The sequence below is a fragment of the Lissotriton helveticus genome, chromosome 12 (assembly GCF_964261635.1).
Source record: "Lissotriton helveticus chromosome 12, aLisHel1.1, whole genome shotgun sequence".
In the NCBI taxonomy this organism is placed as follows: Eukaryota; Metazoa; Chordata; class Amphibia; order Caudata; family Salamandridae; genus Lissotriton; species Lissotriton helveticus.
In genome coordinates, this window is record NC_136073.1 from 99,777,211 (window position 1) to 99,802,600 (window position 25,390).

The 25,390-nt window shown below is 49.1% G+C and overlaps 1 protein-coding gene across 1 annotated transcript in view; it reads left to right on the plus strand.

Moving 5' to 3' along the window:
- The first annotated feature begins 6,197 nt into the window (after nt 1–6,197).
- LOC144797943 (extracellular calcium-sensing receptor-like) overlaps nt 6,198–25,390 on the plus strand; it is an 89,709-nt gene continuing 70,516 nt past the window's right edge. Inside the window, exon 1 of the mRNA XM_078668747.1 lies at nt 6,198–6,556. Within this exon, the coding sequence (XP_078524873.1) occupies nt 6,198–6,556 (359 nt within the window). The remainder of the gene's footprint in view (nt 6,557–25,390) is intronic.

The following is a 25,390-nucleotide window of genomic DNA, read 5'->3' on the forward strand; positions in this document are numbered from 1 at the left end:
TGAGTGGTTTTGTGGTGGTGCTGAGTGATGCTGTGGTGGTGCTGAGTGATACTGTGGTGGTGCTGAGTGGTGCTGAGTGATGCTGTGGTGGCGCTGAGTGATGCTGTGGTGGCGCTGAGTGATGCTGTGGTGGCGCTGAGTGGTGCTGTGGTGGCGCTGAGAGATGCTGTGGTGGTGCTGAGTGGTGCTGTGGTGGTGCTGAGTGATGCTGTGGTGGTGCTGAGTGATGCTGTGGTGGTGCTGAGTGGTGCTGTGGTGGTGCTGAGTGATAATGTGGTGGTGCTGAGAGATGCTGTGGTGGTGCTGAGTGATGCTGTGGTGGCACTGAGTGGTGCTGTGGTGGTGCTGAGTGGTGCTGTGGTGGTGCTGAGTGATGCTCTGGTGGTGCTGAGTGATGCTGTGGTGGTGCTGAGTGGTGCTGTGGTGGTGCTGAGTGATAATGTGGTGGTGCTGAGTGATGCTGAGGTAGCGCTGAGTTATGATGTGGTGATGCAGAGGGCAGAAAGGCACAAAAAGCAGTCTAACAAAGGGCAGAAGGGCAGAAAAATAAGGGAAAAACGAGTCTAACAGAGGACAGAAGGGCAGAAAAAGAAGGGAAAAACAAGTCTAACAGAGGGCAGAAGGGCAGAAAAAACGAGTCTAACGGGGCAGAAAGGCACAAAAACGAGTCTAACAGAGGGCAGAAGGGCACAAAACACGAGTCTAACAGAGGGCAGAAGGGCACAAAAACAAGTGAATAACAGAGGGCAGAAGAGCACAAAAAACGAGTCTAACAGAGGGTAGAAGGGCAGAAAAACAAGGGAAAAATGAGTCTAACAGAGGGCAGAAGGGCACAAAAAACAAGCCTAACAGGGGGCAGAAGGGCAGAAAAACAAGGGAAAAACGAGTCTAATAGAGGGCCGAAGGGCACAAAAACAAGGGAAAAACGAGTCTAACAGAGGGCAGAAGGGCACAAAAAACGAGTCGAACAGGGGGCAGAATGAATCCCGCCCTGCGTGTTTGTCCACGAAGATGCCACCTTTTCGTGTAATACCTCTACTCAACTGGAGTACTTTCTACTGTCTAATCAGTAAGTGCTCCCTCGTTGGCTAAATGTATAGGGGCAGATTTACAATAACTGGCGCATCCCCAGGGATGCGCCATTTATTTTGCGCCGCATTGTGCACCGCATTTACAATGCGGCTCACCATGTGGCAAAAAACGGCACAGATGCATCACGCATCTGTGCCGTAAAAGCAGCGCATTGCTAGCGCTGCGCACGCTTGCGACGCAGCTCCAGCAATGCTCTATCTCCCCAATGCTGCATCAAGCCTTGCGTCTGCTTCAAGCAGGCGCGGAGTTTTGACGCAGAATTGGCCTAAAAGTGACTGAGTGAAATCTTGTACATTTCACTCAGCCACTTTTAGAAGGCGTTCCTGTGCAGGAACGCCCAGCCCTGCACCGGAACGCCTCCTGATGGCGCAGGGCTGTACAACGTGACGCATCTCTGAGATGCATCACGTTGTTAATACCCAGCATCATGGCGCATCTTTTGTGCTGCCGCTGCGTCACAAAAGGTCTCGGGAGAGGGTGGCAGTGGTGAACCAGAGGGTGGCAGTGATGAACCAGAGGGTGACAGTGATAAACCATAGGGTGGCAGGGGTGAACCAGAGGGTGACAGTGCTGAACCAGAGGGTCGCAGGGGTGAACCAGAGGGTGGCAGCGATGAACCAGATGGTGGCAGGGGTGAACCAGAGGGTGGCAGTGGTGAACCCGAGGGTGGCATGGGTGAACCAGAGGGTGGCAGTGGTGAACCAGAGAGTGGCAGGGGTGAACCAGAGGGTGGCAGTGCTGAACCAGAGGGTGACAGTGGTTAACCAGAGGGTGGCATTGGTGAACCAGAGGTGCTGTGATGAACCGGAGGGTGGCAGTCGTGAACCAGAGGGTGGCAGTGGTGAACCAGAGGGTGACAGTGCTGAACCAGAGGGTGGCAGAGGTGAACCAGAGGGTTCTGTGATGAACCAGAGGGTGGCAGGGGTGAACCAGAGGGTGGCAGAGGTGAACCAGAGGGTGGCAGTGGTGAACCAGAGGGTGGCAGTGCAGAACCAGAGGGTGACAGTGGTTAACCAGAGGGTGGCAGTGGTGAACCAGAGGTGTTGTGATGAACCAGAGGGTGGCAGTCGTGAACCAGAGGGTGGCAGTGGTGAACCAGAGGGTGGCAGGGGTGAACCAGAGGGTGGCAGGGGTGAACCAGAGGGTGGCAGTGATGAACCATAGGGTGGCAGTGATGAACCAGAGGGTGCTGTGCCCATACACGACCGCATGGGTAACTTTGCCATGCACGCGGCCCGTGAACACGCAAAAAGCCCCGCGAACACGCAAAAAACCCCGCGAACAAGCAAAAAACCCAGCGAACACGCAGAAAACCAAAAATCAGCAAATTTGCACGAATTCGCGGATTTTGCCGATTGCGAATTCGATTTTGCGCGAATTCACGGAACGCGAATTCGCTAATTTCGCCCATACTTAATTATCCTGATTTGTATCCTGAGGCGCCGAGGACAGCTTATCTTGGCGGAAGGGCAGCGGTGCTGATCGGTCTAACTCCGGGCTCCTGAGGTGGAAGGGAGCCGGAGTTGTGGACATGGGCAGTCTGGGCCTCCGCCTGTGCTGCAGCCGGGGTCTGGAGTTGCCGCGGCTCGCGGTGAAACAACACCGGTTGCGTGGGCCGGAAGTCGCCGGCCGCGGCCCGGTCCGGATTTCGTGTGCAGCCCGGAGTGGCTGCGGAGCCTGTGGGGACATTCCTGAAGACTGTCTTGCCGGTGGGGAGTGAAGTGCCGGATTGGTTGCGCCTTCCCAGCCTAATCGGAGTGGCGGCCCGGGCAGGGGGGCCTGGGAGAGTGCGTCTGTTGAGGCGCCGGCATTGGGGGTCACCACTGGAGCCTTGACTTGCGTTGTGCAGCCAGCCTTCACCCCCCCACTGGTCGAGCCCTCCATTGTTGACTGTGCGGCGGTGTGGGCGGCCGGGAGGGGCCGCAGAGAGCCTGATTGGCAGACAGAGGACTGCCACATATAGAGCTGGTCTTCCAGCGTGCGCAATCAGGTAGTGCTCTGTTGCATCCTGGACTCCTATTTCGCTGCCAGAGTCGGGCCTGCGGGACTGACCCCGGGGGGACCCCCCTCCCTCTGTTTTTAGTTGGACCCCCGTACTAAGAGGCGCTACTCACCCCTGCCGGGCACAGGACATGGGCACAGTGTATTTGTTTACCCAGTGGTGGCCCACGCCCCGTGGCTAATTGCTTTGGTCCACCGCTTGCCCGTTGGGGCCATGCTGGCGCTACAGTAATTGCTGATATCACGGTGCTGCAGGGGATTGGTCCCTATCCTACCGGACCCCATCTCCTACCTATGACGCAGTGGTTCGAGGTTGAATCCCTTTGGTCCCGGCTGCTGACTGGACACATTGTGTGGAGGGGAACCCCAGCAGAATTTCTGGCGCTTTGAGGTTTTGATCGGTACAGTCAACCGTGGAGTTCCAGGATGGCATCCTGAGTGGTGGGCCGTTGGTGCTCAGTGGTGGGTCATAATTTGCAACTCCTTTGGCGGTGGCCCGCGCAGTGGTCCAGGACGGGTAATGACTTCCAAATACTGGTCTCATCGGCGGACGCCTCCTGGAACCGCTGGACGTTTGGAAAAGTGAGCCCCGCATGGTCGTCTGCTCGTTGCTTTCTTGTCTGATGCGGGTGTCCGGGGGAGACGGAGGGTTGAGCTGGAGCTGGTTCCACGCACAGTAATCCTAGTGGACCTTGCCTTGGTGGAGTGCCATACCCACGTTCCGTTTCCTTTTGTTGCAGCTGTCGAGGCTGAGTATTCCCACCCTCTGAACACAGACTCATAATGGCGGCATGGCCTGAGGGTGAGAGACAGCCCCCTAGAATAACCAAGGGATCTCGAGCAGTGCAATCTAACAAGTTGGACCGCTACACGTTGCCCAAGGGCTCGCCCTCTGGATCGGGTCGGATGTCGGAGGGAGGCAGAGAGTTGGTAGAATTACCATCGCTGCCCACACTGCAGGATGTAATGGTGGCCATTGATGGCCTTAAGACTTCCCTGGGGCAGCAGATGGCATCGCTGGACCACAAACTAGATACTGTGACCATTGAAGTTAACCTGATTCCTGCTGATCTCACCAAAACCAGTGAGAAGGTCAAGTCGCTGAATATTAAAACCGCGAGCTTAACGGACGACGTTTCGCAGCTGCTGCAGGATGTCTGGGATCTCAGGGCGTCCAGTGCCTTGACGCACCACAAGCTGGATGAGTACGAAGGACGGGCCTGAAGGAATAATCTACGCATAATTGGAGTTCCGAAGAAGGCGGAAGGATTCTACCGACCCGGCGATTGCCTCGGACTGGCAGGACAGTGTTTTCTCTCCGGGGGCCCCCCGGGGGGGAGGTGGTGAAGATGCCCGCGATGCCCAGCAACAAGAATGATAAGTATCGAACAGTATGGTCAAGGTTGGCTGGTTTATGAGGAGCCGTTTGCGAGAAATTTCTGTGAGACTACCCCTTTCAATTGTGTGTCCCCCCCTTGTCCTCTTCGTTGAAGACATTATCCTTAAACATCTGAAACCGAAAGGGTTGGGGAATTTCTTCACCGTAGAATGTGCGCACAGAGTTCTGGGAGGAAGACCGAAGCCAGGTGCCCCGCCGCGTCCACTGATCGCCAGGGTGCTCAATTTCAGAGATAGGGACGCTATCCTGCAGGCCTCCACATCTGGGGGCCCACTGAGGTACGAGAACTCCACTATTAATTTATTCCTAGACTTTACCCAGGCGGTTCAGAGGAAGAGACAGAGTTTTCTCGGAATCAAGAGACGGCTCAGAGATAGAGGTTTGAAGTATGCCATGCTATTCCTTGCTAAGCTGCGGGTTGAGACCGAGGGGAAGGTTTGGTTCTTCGATGACCCGGCGATTGCCTCGGACTGGCTGGACAGTGTTTTCCCTTCGGGGGCCCCCCGGGGGGGAGGTGGTGAAGATGACCGCGATTCCCAGAAACAAGAATGATAAGTATCGAACAGTATGGTCAAGGTTGGCTGGTTTGTGAGGAGCCGTTTGCGAGACATTTCTGCGAGACCTCCCCTTTCAATTGTGTGTCACAAGAGGCGCAAGATATGATCACGATGGGCGGGGGTGGGCTGTGGGGCTCTGACATCCTCCTCTAATCTATATTTAGATAGTTGGTGAGTTAGATTATGGGGCGACAGGCACACTGCGACTTGAAGGTTGACGGACGCCGAGAGCAGGGGTGCAGGGTGAGGGGTGGAGGGATGGGACTGTATAGGTGTGGTTGTGAATTTCTTTTTTCTTTTTGTGTCTGGTGATAATGATATTGTTATGTGCTTAGTGTCCAGGTCGAATGGCGCAGAGTAATCAAGGATCGGGGATGAGAGTGCTGAGTTGGAATGTGAATGGGTTGGGGGACAAGATTAAGAGAGGGATGGTTAGCCAGCTTATCAGGAGGCATTCCCCAGATGTTCTGTTGCTGCAAGAGACACACCTTATTGGTAACAAGTGTATGGCCCTCCATAAGGGTGGATATAAGTTGGTGGCGCATGCTGGGTTCAGCTCCGGGTCCAGGGGGGTCGGGATCCTGGTCAAAATCTCCTTTCCCCTGTCAGTGTAAGCTACATGGTTAGATCAGAGGGGCAGATATGCGGTGGTCTCGGGGCTTGTAGATGGTAAGATTGTCACCTTTTTGTCGGTATATGTGCCTCCGGGCCTCCGGACAGATGCCTTTTGGGATCTGGGATCAGTTTTTCTTGCGTTACCCCTGGGTAGTCTAGTGTTAGGGGGCGACTTTAATGCTGTGCTTGACGGGGAAATTGACCGTAGCCCACCACGTGTGCTCAGGCAAACACAGAGATGGCTTCCTGACTTTTTAGAAACGTTAGGATTAGTCGATAGCTGGCGCGTACGTAACCCAATGCAGAATGATTTCACACACATATCTGCAGCACATGGTAGCTTGTCACGCTTGGATTATATCCTATTGCCGGCGGCGATGGCGCCTATGATTCAAGGGGTGAAATACCTTGGCAGAGGGATTTCTGACCATTCCCCACTGTGGATACAGCTTTGATCCGACAGACCTGATAGGGTTGCTCCACTTAGTTCTTGGCAGTTAAAAGACCCGGCTATTAAAAAAGGGGTGCTTCGAATGTCCGACTGCTACTTCCTGGACAATGTAGGCTCTGTTGACTCGGCGCAGTCTCTCTGGGAAGCATATAAAACGGTATCGAGGGGCGAGGTTCTGTCCTTAGTTGCAGGGAAAAAGAAGAGGAATCAGGCCCAGGTGGCTCGGAAGGAAGTGGAGGTAATACGCTTGGAACAGAGAGTGGCTGTCTCGCATACAGCTGCGGAGCTCCACCATCTGAGGCTTTGTCAAGAAGAATATAAGGGCCTAGTGCGGGATAGAGCGATTGCTCACAATAGTGCCGTGCAGAGTCGTATTTACGAGCATGGCGATAAAGCAGGTAAATTGATTGCATGGCTTGAGCACGGTGAAAGGGCCTCCAGGTTAGTTCCGGAATTAGAGGGACCGGGGTTGTGTAGGAATACAGATCCGCAGGCGGTGGCAAGCGGTGGCAGACGAGTTTTCAGTGTACTATGAGAAGGTCTATGCAGTTGGTAGTGGGTATTCCGAGGCTGAGAATAGTGAAATGGTTAGAGACATTGTTATGCTGAGTCTGTCGGAGGAGGATAGAAGCTATCTTGACTCCCCTATCTCTGATGACGAAGTGGCACAGGCCATGAGGCAAATAAAATCAGGTAAAGCGACGGGCCCTAATGGGATTCCGGTTGAATTGTATAAACTAAATGCCAGCCGAATTGCCCCGCATATTCGAGCCATGTTTCTGGAAAGTAGGGAGAGAGGCCGGCTCCCTTAAGACCAACGGGTGGATAATATAGTGGTTATACATAAAGTGGGTAAGCCCAGGACACAATGTTCCTCATATAGGCCTATCCCGCTCCTCAACGCGGAGCCCAAAATACTGGCGAAACTGCTCGCCACTCGCCTGGTCAAGGTGATGAAGTCGCTGATTCATCCGGATCAATCTGGATTTATGCCGCGTCGTAACACGTCTCTGAATCTGCGGTGGCTGCATGGTATCCTTGGAGGTTCCTCGCAGATACACGAACCGGCAGTGTTAGTGTCGCTTGATGCCACCATGGCGTTTGAGAGGGTAGAATGTCAGTATTTATTTGCAGTATTGGCAAAGCTGGGCTTTGGGCGGGAGTTTATCAGATGGGTTCGACTGTTGTATGCTGAACCCCTGGCTAGAGTGGTGGTTAATAATTGCAGGTCCAATGATTTCTCCCTGAAGAGAGGTACGAGAAAGGGATGCCCGTTGTCCCCATTACTTTTTGGGTTGCGATGGAACCTCTGGCGGCCTGGGTCCGTTGGGATAGGTCGATACCGGGCCTACGGTGGACTCCTGAATGGGAAGATAAGATTTCGCTCTATGCGGATGACGTTTTGCTTTATCTTACTAATCCAAGGGACTCCCTGAGCAACTTCTTGGATATACTGGATATCTTCTGTAGATACTCAGGACTGGCCATAAATTGGACAAAGTCAGTGCTCTTTGTCCTAGTTGGTGATCCCCCAGTGGTCCCGCGATCGTGTCCAATCCAGATCGAGATGGTAGGATTCAAGTACCTGGGTATATTTATCATGCTGGATCCGCGGCTGCGATACACTAATAATCTTGCTCTCCCATTGGCCAGGTGCAGGAGAGATGTGGAGCGCTGGAGGGCTCTTCCGCTGTCCATGCTTGGACGAGCCGCCCTTTTCAAAATGTTGGCCCTACCCCGGTTTTTAAATGCCTTGCAGAACTCGATGGACTCTGTGCCAGCCTCCTATTTCAAGGAGATAGAAACTCTCCAAAGGCAGGTCCTATGGCATGGTAAGTCCCGAATCGCGTTCGTTATACTAACTCTCCCATGGTATGACGGAGGGATTGGTCTTCCAGACCTATGGAGATATTATTGGGCTTCACAGTTAGCTGCTGTGAACCACATTATTTACGGCTCCCACGGGAACCCGGGATTTGCCATGGACCGGGGCCAGGCACCGGGTGGAATGATAGATAGGGCACTGTACGCTAAAACGGGGAAATTTGCATTAACTGGCCCGACTGCACATGCGGTTCACGTGTGGCATGTGGCAAATAGGTGTCTTGGGTGGGAAGGTCGGGTTACATTGGCTACACCTCTATTGAATTCAGAGAAGCTGGGTAGCTTATGGAAAACTAAGGGGTTTGACAAATGAGACACTATCGGTATCACACATATAAAGGATGTCTGGGGAAAAGGTGCAGTGCTCACATTTAAATCTCTTCAGGAAACAGCTAGTGTGGGTGGTGGCAGCTCCCATGCGGACCCGCTTTTGCTCTGAGGCCATACTTCTGCTCTAAATTGTTTCAACTGATTTTAAATTCTATTTCACCAATTTACTCTGTGTCTAAGAATCGCGCTGCTGCGCTTGCCTAATTTTTATTCTGATTACTCCACACAGTCTATTTTACTTTCTGGGGTGATTCACTTACCTGGGCTGCTGTTTGGCCGGTGAGGTGTGCCTTCCCTGCCTCGTTCCACCGCGGCTGTTGTGCCGATTGAGTGGAGGACGGGTGGCCATCTTGCAGGTAGTCCTGGACCTCGGCAGAACCAGTGGCAGCGTTCTAGCTGGGGGAGGGAGCTGCAGGTATAAATTGAATATGCTCTTTCGAGCACGCAGGTAAGCCAAAGGTCTGCCCGTCTGCGCCCGTCCACGCTCCGACAGCGCACAGCGCCATGACCATGGGCTGTATCGAGGTTGTGGATAAGCCTGAAAGAATTCGCTATACCCGGGAGTCTTTGCTTGATATAGATACTAACCCATGCAATAGTGACAGACATTGGGGAGTTCTCCAGTGCATGGTGCGGTCCTGCCCTCTCTGCCAATTTCATTTCCAAACATCTCACCCCCACGCCCCCCTCTCTCGGCACATAACGCTAACATCCGCGCGGCTCTTATCAATGCACGGTCACTGGTAAAGCATTCCGCGGATGTGCATGAGCTTATTGTGGATGAACAACTGGATCTTTTGTTCATTACGGAGACGTGGCTGAATTCCTCCTGTGCTCCGGTGGTCGAATTAGCAATACCACGGGGCTATAAGATCTGCAGGTTGGATCGCAAGTCAGGCAGAGGAGGTGGCACTGCTGTAATCTTCAGAGAAGGGTGGACGCTCTCTATGGAGTCCACAGCAGAAATCCAGGAAGGCGAGGTCCTGGAGTTTTCATTGGCCATCTCCCCACATTTCACTTTGGGGGGGGTCTTGGTTTCTCGCCCCCCTGGCCCGCCGGGCACTTTTATTAAATCTCACGAGGAGGTTATTACCTCGCGAGCGTCAGGTTTTCCAAATTCTTGATGCTAGGCATTTTTAACATACACTTGGAGAACCTATTGGCCCCAGGGACAAGGGACTTGCTAGACCTTTGTAATCTGACCCACTTGACACAGCAGGTTCCCGACACTACTCATAAATGTGGTCACTTGTTAGACCTAGTATGCTCTAATTTTAAGCTTACCATGGGGGATCCGCATCCGGTTACCTGGTCGGACCATTATTTGATCTGCTTTTCGTGGGACTTAGGCAGTGCCACCTCAGATGTAGGAAAGGCCCTTGGACCACCCTCAAAAAAGATCAATATCCCAGCTCTGGCCAGAGCGCTGTCTCTTACGCTCCCCAACAAAGCTTCTGACCTCGAGGGAGCAGTGGAGAGTTTTTCAGACTGGATTAGCCAGACCATTAACTCTCTCCCGCAATCCTCCGCGAGTTGTCGTTCGCGTGGCTCTCCCTCGAAGCCATGGTTCACAGACCACTTAAAAACACTGAAGATGGGATGTAAGAAATTATAATGGGATTGGCGCCTGAAGTATTGTCCCCGACCTAAGGCTGCACTCCGCTCCGCCCAGAGAGAATACTATGCTGCTATTAAAGAAGCTAAGGGCAAATTTTTTGCAGACAGACTAGCAAAAGCCAACAACAACAGCAAAGAAATCTTTGCTATTGTCGGTAGCTTTATATCACGGCCAGCGGAACTTTCCACCCCGCCCATCTCATCCCAAGGGTGCGAGGAGTTATCCACCTTCTTCATCGCTAAGATCCATAAAATTCAGGCCAGCTTAAGATCTACACCCCCTATCCAACACTCTCCCGTCCTGCCGCCTACCCGGAGCATCAACTCTCCTAGCCAACTCTTTTCACACTTCTCTCTAGCGGAGGGAAAGGATGTTTTGGCCATTCTGAAATCACTAAAATCCGGCTCGCCAGCGGACCCTTGTCCCATGAGCATTCTGAGCGGGGTGGCGAAGATAATCTCTCCTGCTGTTGGGGCGCTTGTTAATGATTCACTCCAATCGGGTAGAGTGCGGCAGCAATGGAAACATGCCAAACTCCTCCCTCTCCTTAAGAAGCCCTCAGCAGATCCCTCCCTTCTGTCCAACTACCGCCCCATCTCTCTTCTCCCGGCCTTAGCGAAGGTGTGCGAAAAGGTGGCCTTTAAACAGCTGGAGAACTTCGTTGAATCTTCCGGTGCTCTGCACCCGTCTCAATCCGGGTTTAGGACATCCTTTAGCACCGAGACAGCGCTGGTGGAGATTACGGATGCTATTAGAGAGTGCATGGACACGGGCGGCAGGGCGGTGCTGATTTTGTTGGACCTCTCTGCCGCGTTCGACACGGTACCCCACCTCCAGATTCTCTCCAGGCTGTCTGATATCGGCATTACTGATGTGGCCTTGTCGTGGGTCAGGTCCTTTTGGACAACCGCTCCCAACAGGTGTGGATGCCCCCTTTCTTCTCGTCCCCCAGTCTAGTGGCCACTGGGGTACCACAGGGGTCAACGCTGAGCCCCCTGCTCTTCAACATATACCTTACCCCTTTCATCTATCTGGCAGAGAAGCTGGGTGCCAAAATCATGGCTTACGCCGATGACACCCAGCTTCTCTTCACCTGGAAGGGTGATGATCTCCAAACTGATGTGGCCCGGCGATGTCTGTCTTCTGTATTTGCTTGGTTGGCTCAGGCTAGCCTCAAATGCAATGAGGACAAATCCGAGATACTTCTCTATGGCCAATTCCCTCCGGCTTTCAGAGAATCTCACTGGCCCGCGGGGTTCCCATGCCCCAGTGGTGATTGTTGTGGCACCAAGAATCTGGGAATCTGGTTCGGAGCTGACTTAAGCTTCCATGAACAGATTAAGCGACTCTCAGGGATGTGATTTGGCACACTCAAAGCCCTAAGGAGGTTCTTTCCCCTGCTCTCCCATCTCGCCAGGGAGACTGTGGCCAGGGCACTTATTCTATCGCGCCTTGATTGCGCTAATGCCCTGTACATCGGCATACCTGGGTACCTCCTGGGGAAGCTGCAGGTTATCCAGAATGCAGCTGTCAGGCTCCTGTTTAACATCTCAAGGAGAACCGAGCGTTCACAAGCAGCTCTTTAACTTGCACTGGCTTCCTGAGGCTCAGCGAGTGTGCTTTAAAACTCTGACCCTGACACACAAAGCTCTTCACGGTCCGTGCCCATCCTATATGAGCTCTAGGTTTGCATTCTAATTTCCCAGTCGCTCTCTCCGCTCTGCTTCTCAAAGACGGCTGATAATTCCCAGGTTTCGACGAGCCCGACTTGGGGGACAATCTTTAGTGGTCAAGGCCACCACCATGTGGAATGCTCTGCCTGATTTTCTTCGACACACTAAAGAACTAGCCCCCTTTTAAAAACTCCTCAAAACACATCTGTTCAAGCAATCTGTTTAAACTTTCTGTCCTTCCTGTCACTGACACTGACCTCCCTCCGCGCCAGGATACTCCCGAGTATCAGTGCGCGCTACAAATCTCTATATAACATAACATATAGTCTGCATAATAATGAGCGATTTCGATATTTGCAGGTGAGACATGCTCTCACCGCACATGTGCCTAAAGACTCGGTTCTCCCAGAGTCGTCTCCCTTAAGCATCGTGTGCTGGACGGACATAAGCCTGAGAAGTTTCTTTGATATATAGGAAGCTGGTTAACAACATGGAGAGTCCGTTGGGGCTCATCAGAGCCCAGTTGATTATGGGTGGGTTGGAATTGGATGATGAGGACTGAGTTGAGGGGGTCTCCTCTCCAAAGGTTGTTGCAATTCAGATGAGGCTCTGGCTGGTAAAATTGAAGATATTGCATAGGTCATATATCACGGGGCCCCGACTGGTACGGATGGGACGGGGAGGGAGTGGTGAGTGTAGGAGAGAGTGTGGTGAATCTGGCACCCTGATCCATATCTTATGGCATTGTGTAGCGATACAGGTTTTCTGGAGGAAGATTCACGATTTACTGATAGAGGTTTTGGGGGCAGAGATATTACTGGAAGCCCGGCGGTATCTGTTGAATGTGTGGGAGCCCACAGATCTGAATGTGTACCAGAAGCAGTGGGTCACCCTGGCTTATATGGTGGCTAAGCAAAACATTGCCCGGCTCTGGGGGGTGAGCCAGTCACCCGAGACGCTCAGTCGGCGGAGGACCTTGACTGGTGCATGTTCAGGGAAAAGTCGGTGTTCAGAGCCAGGGGATGCCCGAGGAAATGGGAGGAAAAGGTGTGGGGGGCATGGAATTCTTACCGGGGAGAGATTTGTGAGCTACCGCTGCCAAGTTTGGGGCCGAAAGTGCAGGAATCCCCATGATCCTAACATTGTATATTATTGTTTGAAATTCTGTATTTGGCCGGAATGACCTATGTGTAGCAGACTGTGAAAATCACCTGACGTCTTTATTTTTACTTTTTGTATTGTCTTTGTTTTATTAATAAAAAGAGTTTAAATAAAAAAAACAAAGTACAAAATTCTTCTGTTTAAAAACAAAAATATTAAAAGAGTTAAAAGACTGTCATCGCAGCACAATCATATGTTTACTATTAACAACTGCTTCCTGTAGTTAATGATGGCCTGCAAAAAGCGTGACATTACTGTACAGATAAAAAATTTCGGTAGCATTTGCAGATAAATAAAAGCCGGGCGACATTGTGTGAAACCCAACTGTAATAACAAGGGTTTCATGAGTTTCTGTCTCAACCCTGAGAAGTGTTTACAGGAAAGCACGGTATGCATGGTGTTCTGAGGTGAGATGTCATCACACGTGCAATTCCCCAGGTCAAGTGACCAGTTATTAGTGATGGGAAAGCTAATTAAACAGTGGAAGATATCCAGCCGGAAGCGAGTAAGCACAAACCTGTGACAAGGGTAGTTTTAAAGATTTGTTCTACTCACAGAGGCAATAAATGAGACACACACTCAAGAATAAATCCAAGACCAATTTGTAAAACTAATTTTTAATTTTTATATAGTTTTTAAAACTATAAACACAGTTGTAGGGTAAATCATTTTGGAGATAGGATTTTGCGAAGTTCGATAACTATATCACTTCAATGCGCAATTATGTACCATAGGATACAATGGTGGAAAAGCAGAAAAATGCATTGAAATGCAGGCAATGCTTTCACAAAGTTAACCTTTTTGTTTTAGGTTGATGTTTGGTCCAGGTCCAAAGTTCCATCAGAAGACTGGAAGCATCTTGGATTCAGCAGGAGCAGAGGTGCTGAGTAGGCCTGGGCATTAAACTTCACTACATGGGTGGAGTTTGCGAAGTTTTCCTACTCTGCGCTCCACTTGGAGCATGGAGTGCAGCAAAAACTCCACTATCTGCCATGTAGCAGAGTTAATTGTCGGCCGCCCACTTCTAGTATTGAGTTGATGTACCTGTGCCATAATTACCTATGAATGTATGTGTGTAAGTATGTGTATATTTGTAGGTGAAGCCGGGCGTATGTTGTGCACACACGCATGTGCTTGATGAAGCAGGAGATTGAACATGAGAGATACTGTAGGGTGAACGAATATCTGCCACCGGCTCAGATCCTGTTTACAATAGTTAACCGATCACTGCTTTGCAATCAACACACAAAGTAACTTTATGAATATTTAACCTCAGCACACAATGCTTCTTGTGGGTATTGTTTGGCTTAGGGCAAAGGGGCAACATAGGGGACTAGCTAATGACCCAGCTGTTGTTCATAAGCCACAAATCCTCGCTTCACACACACGCTTTGCCCTGTGGGGCGCCGCCGCAGGGAAATGAAAGGCTGATCAACGGAAACGTCATTCATATTCCCCTTCTTCTACTTTCCGATCAGCATCAGGTAGGAAACGTGACACCCACAATCTAAACGCCCCACCCCCCACTCCCTCATGTGAGGGACACGAATGACTGGCACTTCGTTACATTTTATTCAGCGAGAGAACTGATCTTACTTCCTATAATTCTGTCACAATGTGGCAGGGGAGGAGTCTTCAGTTCTCCCACCGAAGGAGTTTATAGAGGGGCCATTGGGAAGAAAAACTAAGGCTGATAGCAATGTTTAGAAATACATAGGAGCACTACTGGATTCAATGGAAGGTAAGCACTGTGGGTTCGTTGATGTTGAGTCCTGTATACCTGCTCTGTTTTCACACTCACTGGCTAGTCTCCTGATTTTCTCTGGTGTAATGTTTCATTGGTTGTGCCACAAGCTTCTATGCATATACTGGCCAATTCTACATCTCCATCCTGTCCACTGGCAAATTGGGATTTAGTCTTTGCAGGCAATCCCCCATGACCCCTAGTTCCCTTTCCGCTCCTAGTGAGACTAAATGGGTTCAGTGAAGTAATGTAGGCACATTTCATCACTGTACAGTGCGATTGTATGTTTCTGAAGTAACACTGCCCAGACATTGTCCGATAGTGATCTCAGATCCCGTCACTACCTTTATCCCACCATCACAAAGCATTATTTATAAGTGAAGTCAGTGTCACTAACATGAAATAAGGCATTATGACTAATTGAACTGTGCACTTGTCGACATGTGTTAAATTTCAGTCTGCATCTACCCCTTAATATCTTGTGTAGGGTGAAAGTCTAACACATGTGGTCTTGTTCCCTCCCACAACACTATCCAAAAAAAGTGAAACTGGTTATTCTTGAGTGTTTAGGACCTGGAGGTGTTGGGGGGTATGTCCTATTTCAGGGCATTGCAACACTGTCTGCCTTCACTGTCTCCCTCTCCTAGTCACTGTCCCTGTCTCCTGACACTGTCTTCATCCACCCATCCTGTTCCTGCCAGTGTTCTGTCTGTTACTACCCACATCTCTTTGTCACTGTCTCAAGCCATCCACCCTGTTCCTGCCTCTGTCCTGCCTTTCACTCCATGTTACTCTTATCTCCTCCCTGCAAAGGCAGGACACCTGTCCATTTTTTTCCTACAGTCCACTGATTACTGCATACTTTAGGGAGCTGTGGGTAATTTCCCATTGCCACCAGTTGCATTTTATTCCCAATGGCCCGAGAGAGGAGGAAAGAGCTGTTGCCTGTCTTCCAAGTTGTTCTACATTTCTACCTCCGGATTCGATTGGCTTTTATTACCTTTAGAGCAGGTGCATTGAACACAGTCACTGAAGTGGGGGTGGCAGAGGCGCTCCTGCTTCCCCCTTCCCTACTGCTCCTGAACCAGGGGGCAGGAGCACCTGAGGGCACTGTGGGTGGTCTGTGTTGTTGACCGATCACAAAGATGTCAGGAAAAAAAACACCCTCACATTTTCCTGCTAAGGTAGTGGGAAACACCTTTTATCGGCTTGAAAAGGCTCAGTGCCACTGCCCCTGCTTCACTGTGGGGTACAGCCTTCCTTTCCCTGCTTTGGGTGGAGGAGGAGGGTGAATGGATGTGCCTCTGAGGCAGTAGGGTCCGCTAGGAGTGGGGACCTAGGGCGTTGTTCCCATAGGGCCCTTCCATCACCTGTTGGGCAGGTACGGGCAGTACCTCAGGTTCTTGGTAGCATCTGGAAGGGGTACTTAGAGGTCCATCTTGCTATGCAAGCCCACAGGGACAAGAAGCCAGCAGACTGGACCCCTTATTTGAAGTACAGGCGCCTTCCCAGAGGGGATGAAGGGTACGTGAAGGGCAGTCGAACCCGCGACTTAGTCTTACAATCCTGAGGTGAACTGTAGCGCTTAGAGGCAGTTGGGTATTCAGCAGGGGGAATGTGTTGGTCGGCACTCATTGGAAGATCATCAGTCCAACCTGCAAAGGGAGATAAGGTTTCATGGGGCGAGACTGAGATGTCCTGTCTGTCCCTGGCCTCCCACCTCTCCTTGTCACTCTCTCTGTCTCATTGTGATTTTGACCCAAAGAGGAAAGGAATTCAGTGGTCTGTTTACACAAAAGAAAATTTAATATTATTTTCAGTCTCTCCATGAATAAATATTGACTTTGTTAAATGGATAGCATTTATCATAAACTTTTATATTTTGCCATCTAGTGGCAGAAGATTTACATATTAATAAAAAATGGCTCTTTTCTTTATAAAGGGCTCTATTCTTTTCGGCTAAGCTCCACTCCTTCACAAAACTCCATGGAATTTGCTGGGTTTTTTTGGTAACTCCATGAAATTTCCTCACACCAAAAGTGGAGCAGAAAAGGGGACCTGGCCTTCCCGACTATCTGGAGGTTCCTGGGTTGATTTCAAAAGGCACTATTGCCTTTGAAGCTTCCCACCAAGGAAGGACATCCTGTCCTGAAGGTGATGTGAAGCACCTCCGACCAGAGCAGACAATGTCTCTGTCCTACGGAAGCGCTAGCTCTCACCATATGAGGTTAGATACATGTCTGGTAGTTGCAGCCTGGTGAAAAGAAGTCAGGAACCACACCAGTACTTAGTAGTTTTTCAGGGGACCCTCTAAAATGGGCTCTTGTGTGAGTTTATTAATAAATCACACACTGGCATCAGTGAGGATTTATTACGACAAGATGTTTGCTGCCAAACACTGTAGGAATCAGAGAAGCCATCATGGAGCTATAAAATTCGTGTTGACAAGTATCCAGCCCATGTACTCTTTTATGGCTTCCCTGTGCACTTACAACATCTCATAATAGACGGAGCATTGTAGGGGCAACTCTGCTTATTGTGATATGCCCACAAATTGGGAATAGTATACCCTGCCTTAGGGCTAAAGGTCAGCAGTAAGTGCGACCTAACTATATCTTACATAGTGTATGAGAGGCATGGCACAGAGGGCATGTTGATTTCTCTGCACCAAGATACACAGCCTGCAATGGCAGGGTGCATCACTTTGGTGAGTGGGCCCCGGGGTGGCACAACCAGTGCTGCAGCCCTGGGGGACCCACTTCAGTACCCATGTCCTTGGTACCAGGGCTACCATTTACTAGGAACTTATAGGGGTAACTGGAGTTGTGCCAGTTGTGGAACAGATTTCGGGAAAGAGGTCTGGCACTGGGAAGCTGATTCATAGGGACTAAGTGCAGTTACAGTTCAAAATCACATCAGGCACAAAGTGGGGGCTAGCCATGTCAAAAGAGGAACTTTCCTACATGACCCCCAAATGAAAGAGGATGGAACTAACGTTCCCCTGGTGAGTCTTCATCGTCTAAGTGGAAAAACCTGGAAAGTCTATCCGCATTAGCATGAGCAATCCCAGGTCTCTGTTCCACTTCTAAGTCCATTCCCTGTAGGGATATGGGCCACCTGGGCAGTTTGGGATTTTCACCTTTCATTTCTATTAGCCATCTGAGAGGCCTGTGGTCAGTTTGAACATTGAAGTTTGAGCTAACAGGCATGGCCTTAGCTTCTTAAAGGACCAGACCACTGCAAAGGCTTCACTCTGAATGGCACTCCAACGTTGCTCCCTGGGGAGTAGCCTTCTATTGATGACAGCCACAGACTTGTCTGGACCTTGGACATTTCTTTGGGATAGAACTGCTTCTAGCCCATGTTCAGAGACATCAGTCTGCACAATGAATTGCTGGCATAATCTGTCCAGTTCACCTTTTTGGGCACTCCTCTGGAGGTCAGTTCAGTGACGGGTGTCACAATGGTGTCATAATCCATCATGAACCTTCTGTAGTACCCAGTTAAGCCAAGGAACTGCCTGACTTGAGTCTGGGTTGTTAGAGCCACCCAGTCCAGAATTGTCTTGATCTTGAGTTGTAAGGGTTGAACCTTGCCTCTCACAACAAGGTGGCCCAAATATACAACCTTCCCCTGCACTATTGGGCACATGCTTGCCACGATAGTGAGCCCAGCAGTTCTCAGAGACTCTAATATTTTCCCAAGGGTGATCCTGCCAGGTGGAGCTAAAGACAGCAATATCATCTAGAAAAGCTGCACTGTAGGATTCCAAGTAAGCAAGGAGCTTTGAAAAGTGGCACATGCAATTTTCAGCCCAAAAGGCATCACAGTAAACTGATAATGCCCAATGGGGTTGAAAATGCAGATCTCTCTTTTGTTCCTGAAGTCAGAACTATGTGCCAGTACCTAGCTGTGTGATAAAAGGTCTACCAGGTGGGTAAACTCACCCTTCTTTTCTAGCATTGAATACGGCCCAGTCATCCTGCCCTCAAGGGCCCTAAAGCTACAAGCTCCAACACCCATATCAACTGTCCTGCAGTACACTCAGGCATGGTAGCCTTCTAGTCATACCAGTGCTTCATGAGCTCCTTGCTGGCCTCCAGTTTCACGATTTCTTTACCATGCACTCTGCTGTGCAAGATCTCAGGCCTAGTACATAATCCAGCACATTGTCCTTGGCTTCCTTGAGAGGCTTTTCCCAAGACTCTTTCAACGAGCACAATGGCCCTATCATAGGGTACCCAAACAACAACTCAAAGGGACTAAAGCCCATGCCTTTTTGAGGGACCTCCCTGAAAGCAAGCAGTAGGCATGGGAAAAGAACATCCCATCTCCTCCTGAATTTGTCAGACAAACCATTGATCATGCCCTTCAGGGTCTGATTGAACCTGACCACAAGATGATTAGTCTGGGGGATGATATTGGGTGGTGAACTTGTAGGTAACACCACATTGTCTTCAGAGTGCTGGACATAAAATGTGTGCCTCTACCTGAACACTCTACCTTAATACACCAAGTAGGGCCTTAGCCACTGAAGGAGCAGTGACTGTTTTGAGGGGTATTTCTTCAGAGTACTTGGTGGCATCGTCCACTACCACCAAGGTATAATTTACCCCTGATACAGTTGGTGATTCTACAGGACCAACAATGTCCACCCCACCATCTAAAAGGGTGTCCCAATCACTGGTAGTGGTATCCAGGGAGCCTTTGGCCTGCCCCCTGGCTTGTCACTGGCCTGACAGGTGACACAGGATCTACAGAACTCCTTTATCTTTTCAGTCATATGGATCTATTAGAAATGGTTTACCAAATGGTTCCAAGTCTTGCTCTGCCTCAAATGGTCAGCTAAGAGAATATCATGACTGAAGGTCAGAAGGAAATTTCTGTCCATCTGGGGGACCATCAAACCTCCAGGTCATCATTGAAAACAGGAGTGTGTAACAGTGTGCAGCTTCCAAGCCAAGTCAATGTCCCACAATTAGTGTCCGTATTTAAATATACAGGCTGTCTAGTGGGGAGTCACCTTGCTAAACAGGGATAAACCGAGAGTCGAATATTGTAGGCTTCGGTCAGATTTTCTAGCCTCAAACTCCGAGAGTGCTGTGCGCTCAATCCTGTTGGACACTCACTTGCTACCTTGTCAGCCGCCTTCAGGCAATGGACTGAGAACTTATTGATAGGCACCTCCAGTATCAGATCTGGTCACCCTCCAATCACCGCCTCCAGCGGTAGCTAGTTCGGGCAATCATTCAAGAAATCAGTGCATTTTTGGGTCGTAGTCTTTAATTGCTTCAACGAACCAGGGGGCTAGATAATGGTTTGTAAATTAGCCATCCTTTACTCTAGACTTAATTCACAAATGTATTTGGGTGGACGTTTGGCTTACACGCAGGAGAAGGATTTTTTTACTAATTGAAAACCAGAAACGCTAGTTTTGCATTTATCATAGGATTTACTCCCATGGATGACTTTGTAGGAGTAAATCTCGTGCTATGGAGGGGGAGAGCGCCCAAGACGTTTCTGGTCACCGAAAACGTACACATTTGTGAGTGGTAAAAAAGATGTTTCTGAGGTCTCCCACCACCCAAAGGTTTGGAGATGTTCTCTTGTTAGGGTGAGTATTAGATTCTTTACTCTGATGTGAAGGGAACACCCCCTAAGGTGTCTGAAGCTTTAGGATAATGTGTTTTTCCATTGGAAAAGTGATTTCCTCATTGAGAATATATATGAATAGGCAATAACTGTATTTATAAGCAGCTGCTGATTTCACATGTGATGATGATATACGTCTATATTTTCGCACAAGGAAATTAAATTCACAAAAAGCTTACCATGACTAGGCCTGGAAACCTGCGACTGTTGTGTTTTCTACACTTTGCTAATGTGGCAGAATTGAGTTTTGAAAAATGGTAAAGTGGGTCCTGTGTCACAATGCATACACGTTCTTGCTGCTGCTCAGGGCCATGAGTGGGACACACAGAACGGCAGGCTTGTCGCATCCTTGCCCACCTGCAGATGCTCTCCCGAAAGCGGTGAACTTTAGGGGCGAGCAATGGAAGGCGCGTGGCTACCAAGCAGCCTCAGTCAGGGCACACTGGCGGGTATTGTTTGCATGAGCAGGTTTCCATAGAGAACTTTATACAACCAGATATTAGTATAATGGCGGCTGAGAACAAATAGAACAAGAGATCAAAGGGCACAATCACAAAAAAATTCTAAAACAACTGCAGCAATAAACATAAGGACAAACCATTTAAAATCCAGGCAGCACAACCCATATAGGGGTGCTGTGGTAAATAAATAATTAATTACCGGTACTATTTTTCTATACATTAACTAAAACAGATAGCTCAATAAATAAGAGGCAGGATCCGGGGTATCTGAGTTGAACAGGCTTTAATCAGGCACAAGGGAAGGGACAGGATCGGAACAGCCTGTAATAGAATGGCATGGAATGGCAGCTGCAACGTCTCATCAACAGTACATAGTATATATAGGAAAACATTACAATTACATTGAATACAGTAGGCGTAACAAGTGACAAACGTAAGATAAGAACACATGGGCGTAAAAAGAAGGCGTGCACAGGGCGTGCACGAAGACATGTGATGAAAAACGTCACAGAAGTGTCACAAATGGGTGGATACATGGAGGGGGCTACCTGGGCAGCTGGAACCTTTAACCTAGTGGTGCGCGCAAACGGACCATGACGTGTAACTGGGGAGAGCTGGGGGCTCTGACTTCTAGCACTAGAAGAGGAGACTAAAGTCTGGGATGTCAGGACGACATGTGCCTATAGCATATCTGGTATCTTGTGTTTGGAGTACATGTTGATAGAATCTAAAAGTCATCAGAGCAAAGGCTACTTGACACTAAGGCTGGTGTATGCATATATTCTTCATGTATTGCGTGTGCTATGAATCTTCTATGGATATTAATACAGTAATTCACTTGCATGGAGACAGAAAGACTAGACTATAGCTGAAGATGTTTATGCGGTTCGTTAGCTTAGGAATGTGAAGACGGAGAGCTGAACTGATAACTGTATGCATAACATATTCTTGGCAGGCGGGCAGACAGAGCCAGGCCGGGCACCGCGCTGCGCGGCAGGAAGTAAGCGAAGGGTCAGGGATGGAGGTGGGGGCTGCATCGCTCCTCGGAGTGGTTTCAGGAGACTGGGGCTTGAATCTGGTGTTCAGGCCCTTTGAGGCCTAGAAACGGGGACAATTCGATGAATTAACGTGCATAATGTAAAACGTTGGCAACATAGGCCTAGAAGCCTAATTCACGTTGCTTTCACGGGGACTGGATAACTGACATACTAACGTTGGACACAACTATAATGGCGTCTTTATTCGGTCATAGGGGGATATATGCATATTAGTCATGCACATATTACATAGGATGGGGAACACGTAGGCACACATGACAAGGCAAAATTCGATTTTCCTCATTCCCTCCTTGTGCCCTACGTTTCCATCAGGAAACATCAATATTCATGATACCATCTATCATTTCATACAGCATCATTTGCTCGTCTCGAATCTTCTTGGAACGGGACTTTGGACTTGGAATACAAGATGTGGCGCACAAGCCGCAAATCGCAGGGCCACATTGTAAACAGAGACAGCAACTGAATATGATCATTACTGCTATACCCAGGAATGACAATACTTTCCATCCCCAGGCAGATATTATACTCCAGAGCCAACCGGACCATGTCCAGGTGCCTGGATTCTGGTGTAACTGATGGGCAATTTTATGAAGTCTAGTTATGGCTGAATAAACAGACGGTGCGTTATTAGGAATGAAAATGCAGCAACTAGATCCGATGACTCTACAAGCTCCGCCCCTATCGGCCAGTATGACGTCAAGAACAAGGCGGTTTTGAAGGACAACAAATCTCATAGCAGATTGTTCCTCGGTTAAGTTACCTAGAGCGGAAGTAGTCTCATTCACTACTGCTTCAAGGGTTCTAGTTAGTCTACGTATTAACTTACTATTCTGGACAGGACCTATGAAGAAAAAGAAACCTTTATTGAAGTCTGTATACTGTTCTAAGGCAGTTTCAGTCTGATCGACAATTGGGGACTCGATCTCCCTTCTATGTCTAACGTGTACTAGATGTGTGTTTCTGTGATAATCAGATGGGGCTAGGAAAACTGGTGGCAGTAGGAAGGCAATGTAACATGTTCCATCCCAATCTAGGGGCAGACGTACATATGCGGTCTGACCACATACAAAATAAGAATGACATGAGGCTTTGAAAGTAGATTTCCCACTGTCACTATACTCGACCACAGTAGTACAATCACTGTGTCCTAGATGTACTGAACCATTCTTTCGGACACATAATTCGCCTTTCACTGGTAGAACTGTAATAGCAGGCAAATCTGGAGTAGTCTCAGACTGAACATTCAAAACCATGAAATTCGAGGAATAATTACCTAAATCATATACTTCATTTTCTAGATCTAACCCTGTTCTATGGGAAAGACCTTCCTTGTCTGGGAAACATGTTCTATTCAGAAGGGACATATCGTTGGAGGATGACGTTAATGTGGACCATGCTCCACACGAACCATTGTGTGAAAACGGATAGGGAAAGAGTGGCAGAACTCCCTTCGGTGTCTGGAAAGGGGGGAGTCGACCACACACCCAACAATTTGTGGCATTGCTGGTCTGGTGTGAATAGTGTAACAATCGGATAAAAGTATTATTGCGCATGGCAAGACGATAGGATAACTCGTGAGGAGGCAGTTCACTAAATGTGTGCTCTACTGTAACATTAGAGGAAAAATGTACATGTGAAACGATAGGAGGAAAATATATATGTAAAACATAACTTATGCCTGTAATCGTAAGACTCAGAAATAACATAATTAATAGAGTAACAATGCATCGACTTCGAAGATTTTTCCGATATCGTATTCTCTTAGAGTTTCGACTAACTCTCTCACTATGTGGGTCTATCTCATACATGTCAGGAACCTGTCTAACCGTTTCACCCGAGAGGGACTTTGACAATTAAACTGGCTGACTTACTAGACCTTAATTTTTCTTTATACTCCTGCTGTGGAGTTTTCTCTAACAGGGGAAGTTTAGAGTCAGTATCTGGGCAGTCCTTGAGAACGGGGCAGTCCTTGAAAAAAGTCTTTGGACGGAGTCCATGGAATCGTTTAACGTGGCTGGAGTGCAACCACCCCTTGCGGCCCTCCACCTTAATCGCAGTCCTTGTTGTCATCAGAACGAGCTTTGGTTCTTTCCAGCGGGGCTCCAGCGGACTTGAACGATCAAAATTTCTAATCAAAACGAGGTCGCCTGGTATGACCTCGTGCGGTTTCACTTGAGTGTTGTCTGGAAAAGCAGCGGCGACCTGTGAACGACAAGAGAGTAGTGCAGACATCAAGGAAGCCAGGTAATCTGTCAGCATATTACTGTCAACATCGGTAATTGTACGTGGCCTAGGTGTACCCCACATGTTTGGGGGACGACCGAAAACTACCTCGTAAGGGGACAGACCTGAACGGGAGTGAGCGACCATTCTCATGTAAAAAAGGGCGACTGGCAGTGCTACCATCCAATCTACGCCTTTCTCTGCGCATACCTTTGCAATGCGGATTTTCAGGGTCTGATTATGTCTCTCGATGAGACCAGCTGCTTCGGGATGTCGTACACAGTGGAACTTCCACTGGTACCCTAACAGAAGGGATACTTGTTTCATGAGTTCGGAGGAGAATGGCTGGCCGTTGTCTGAATACACGACCCTAGGCAAACCATAGCGGGGAAAAAACTCACGAACCAACTGCCTGGCAGTGGTCGCGGCAGTGTAATCTGGGACTGGATATGCTTCTGTCCATCTGGACAAAGCGCATACAATTACGAGGACATACTTGAAACCTCGACATCGATCCATCTGAATATAATCCATCTGGAGGACTTCAAAAGGGTGGTCAGGAGGATGGAATCCACCTTGTTCCACCGGGACACCTTTAACTGGATTGAACTGACAACAGATCATGCAGGTACGCACTTTCTGCTTGGCTGCTGCTCGTAAATGTTTGTTAAACCAGAGGTTCTGGATGCTGTCTAACATGGCTTTCTCTCCTAGATGTGCTGGACTATGTGCGGTGTTAATAATGACTTGAACCATAGAGTCGGGGAGAAACCATGTGGCTTTTCCCTTCGTCAACCATCCCTGATCTGTCTGGACCCCTCCTTGTTCAGACCATTTCCTAATTTCATCTGGGGTAGCATGTGACTGTATATCTAGTACGTCTTGTGTAGGGTCCTTAACTGTCATACAAGTCGTCTGAACTGGGACGTCTGTCTGTGTCGTGTTAACTGGAATGTCTGGAGTCTGAGCTGTAAGCTTGGCTGTTCGATCTGCCAGGTCGTTACCTTGGGAAATGATGTCAGTGACTCTCGTATGTGCTTTGCACTTCATGATAGCGATAGCTGTCGGTAAATGTATTGCATCTAACAGAGCTTGAATGAGGGGGCCATGCTGAATCTTGGTTCCATGAGAAGTCATGAAACCTCTCTCTTGCCAGAGCACTCCAAAGTCGTGTACGACTCCGAATGCATAACGTGAATCTGTGTATATGTTTACTTTCAGGTTCTTGGCTCGCATGCAGGCTTGGGTCAGAGCGACGAGCTCTGCTGCTTGAGCAGACAGGGTGTCAATACGATGTGTTTCTATAACTTCAGTTTCAGTAGTCACTGCATACGCGGCTACTAACCCCCCTTTACTTGTCCTCATACATGAACCATCCACATAAAGCGTCAGGTCGGGATCAGGCAATGCAATGTCTGTCAAGTCTTGTCTTGGCTTTGTCATGGTGTTAACAACTTCCACACAGTCA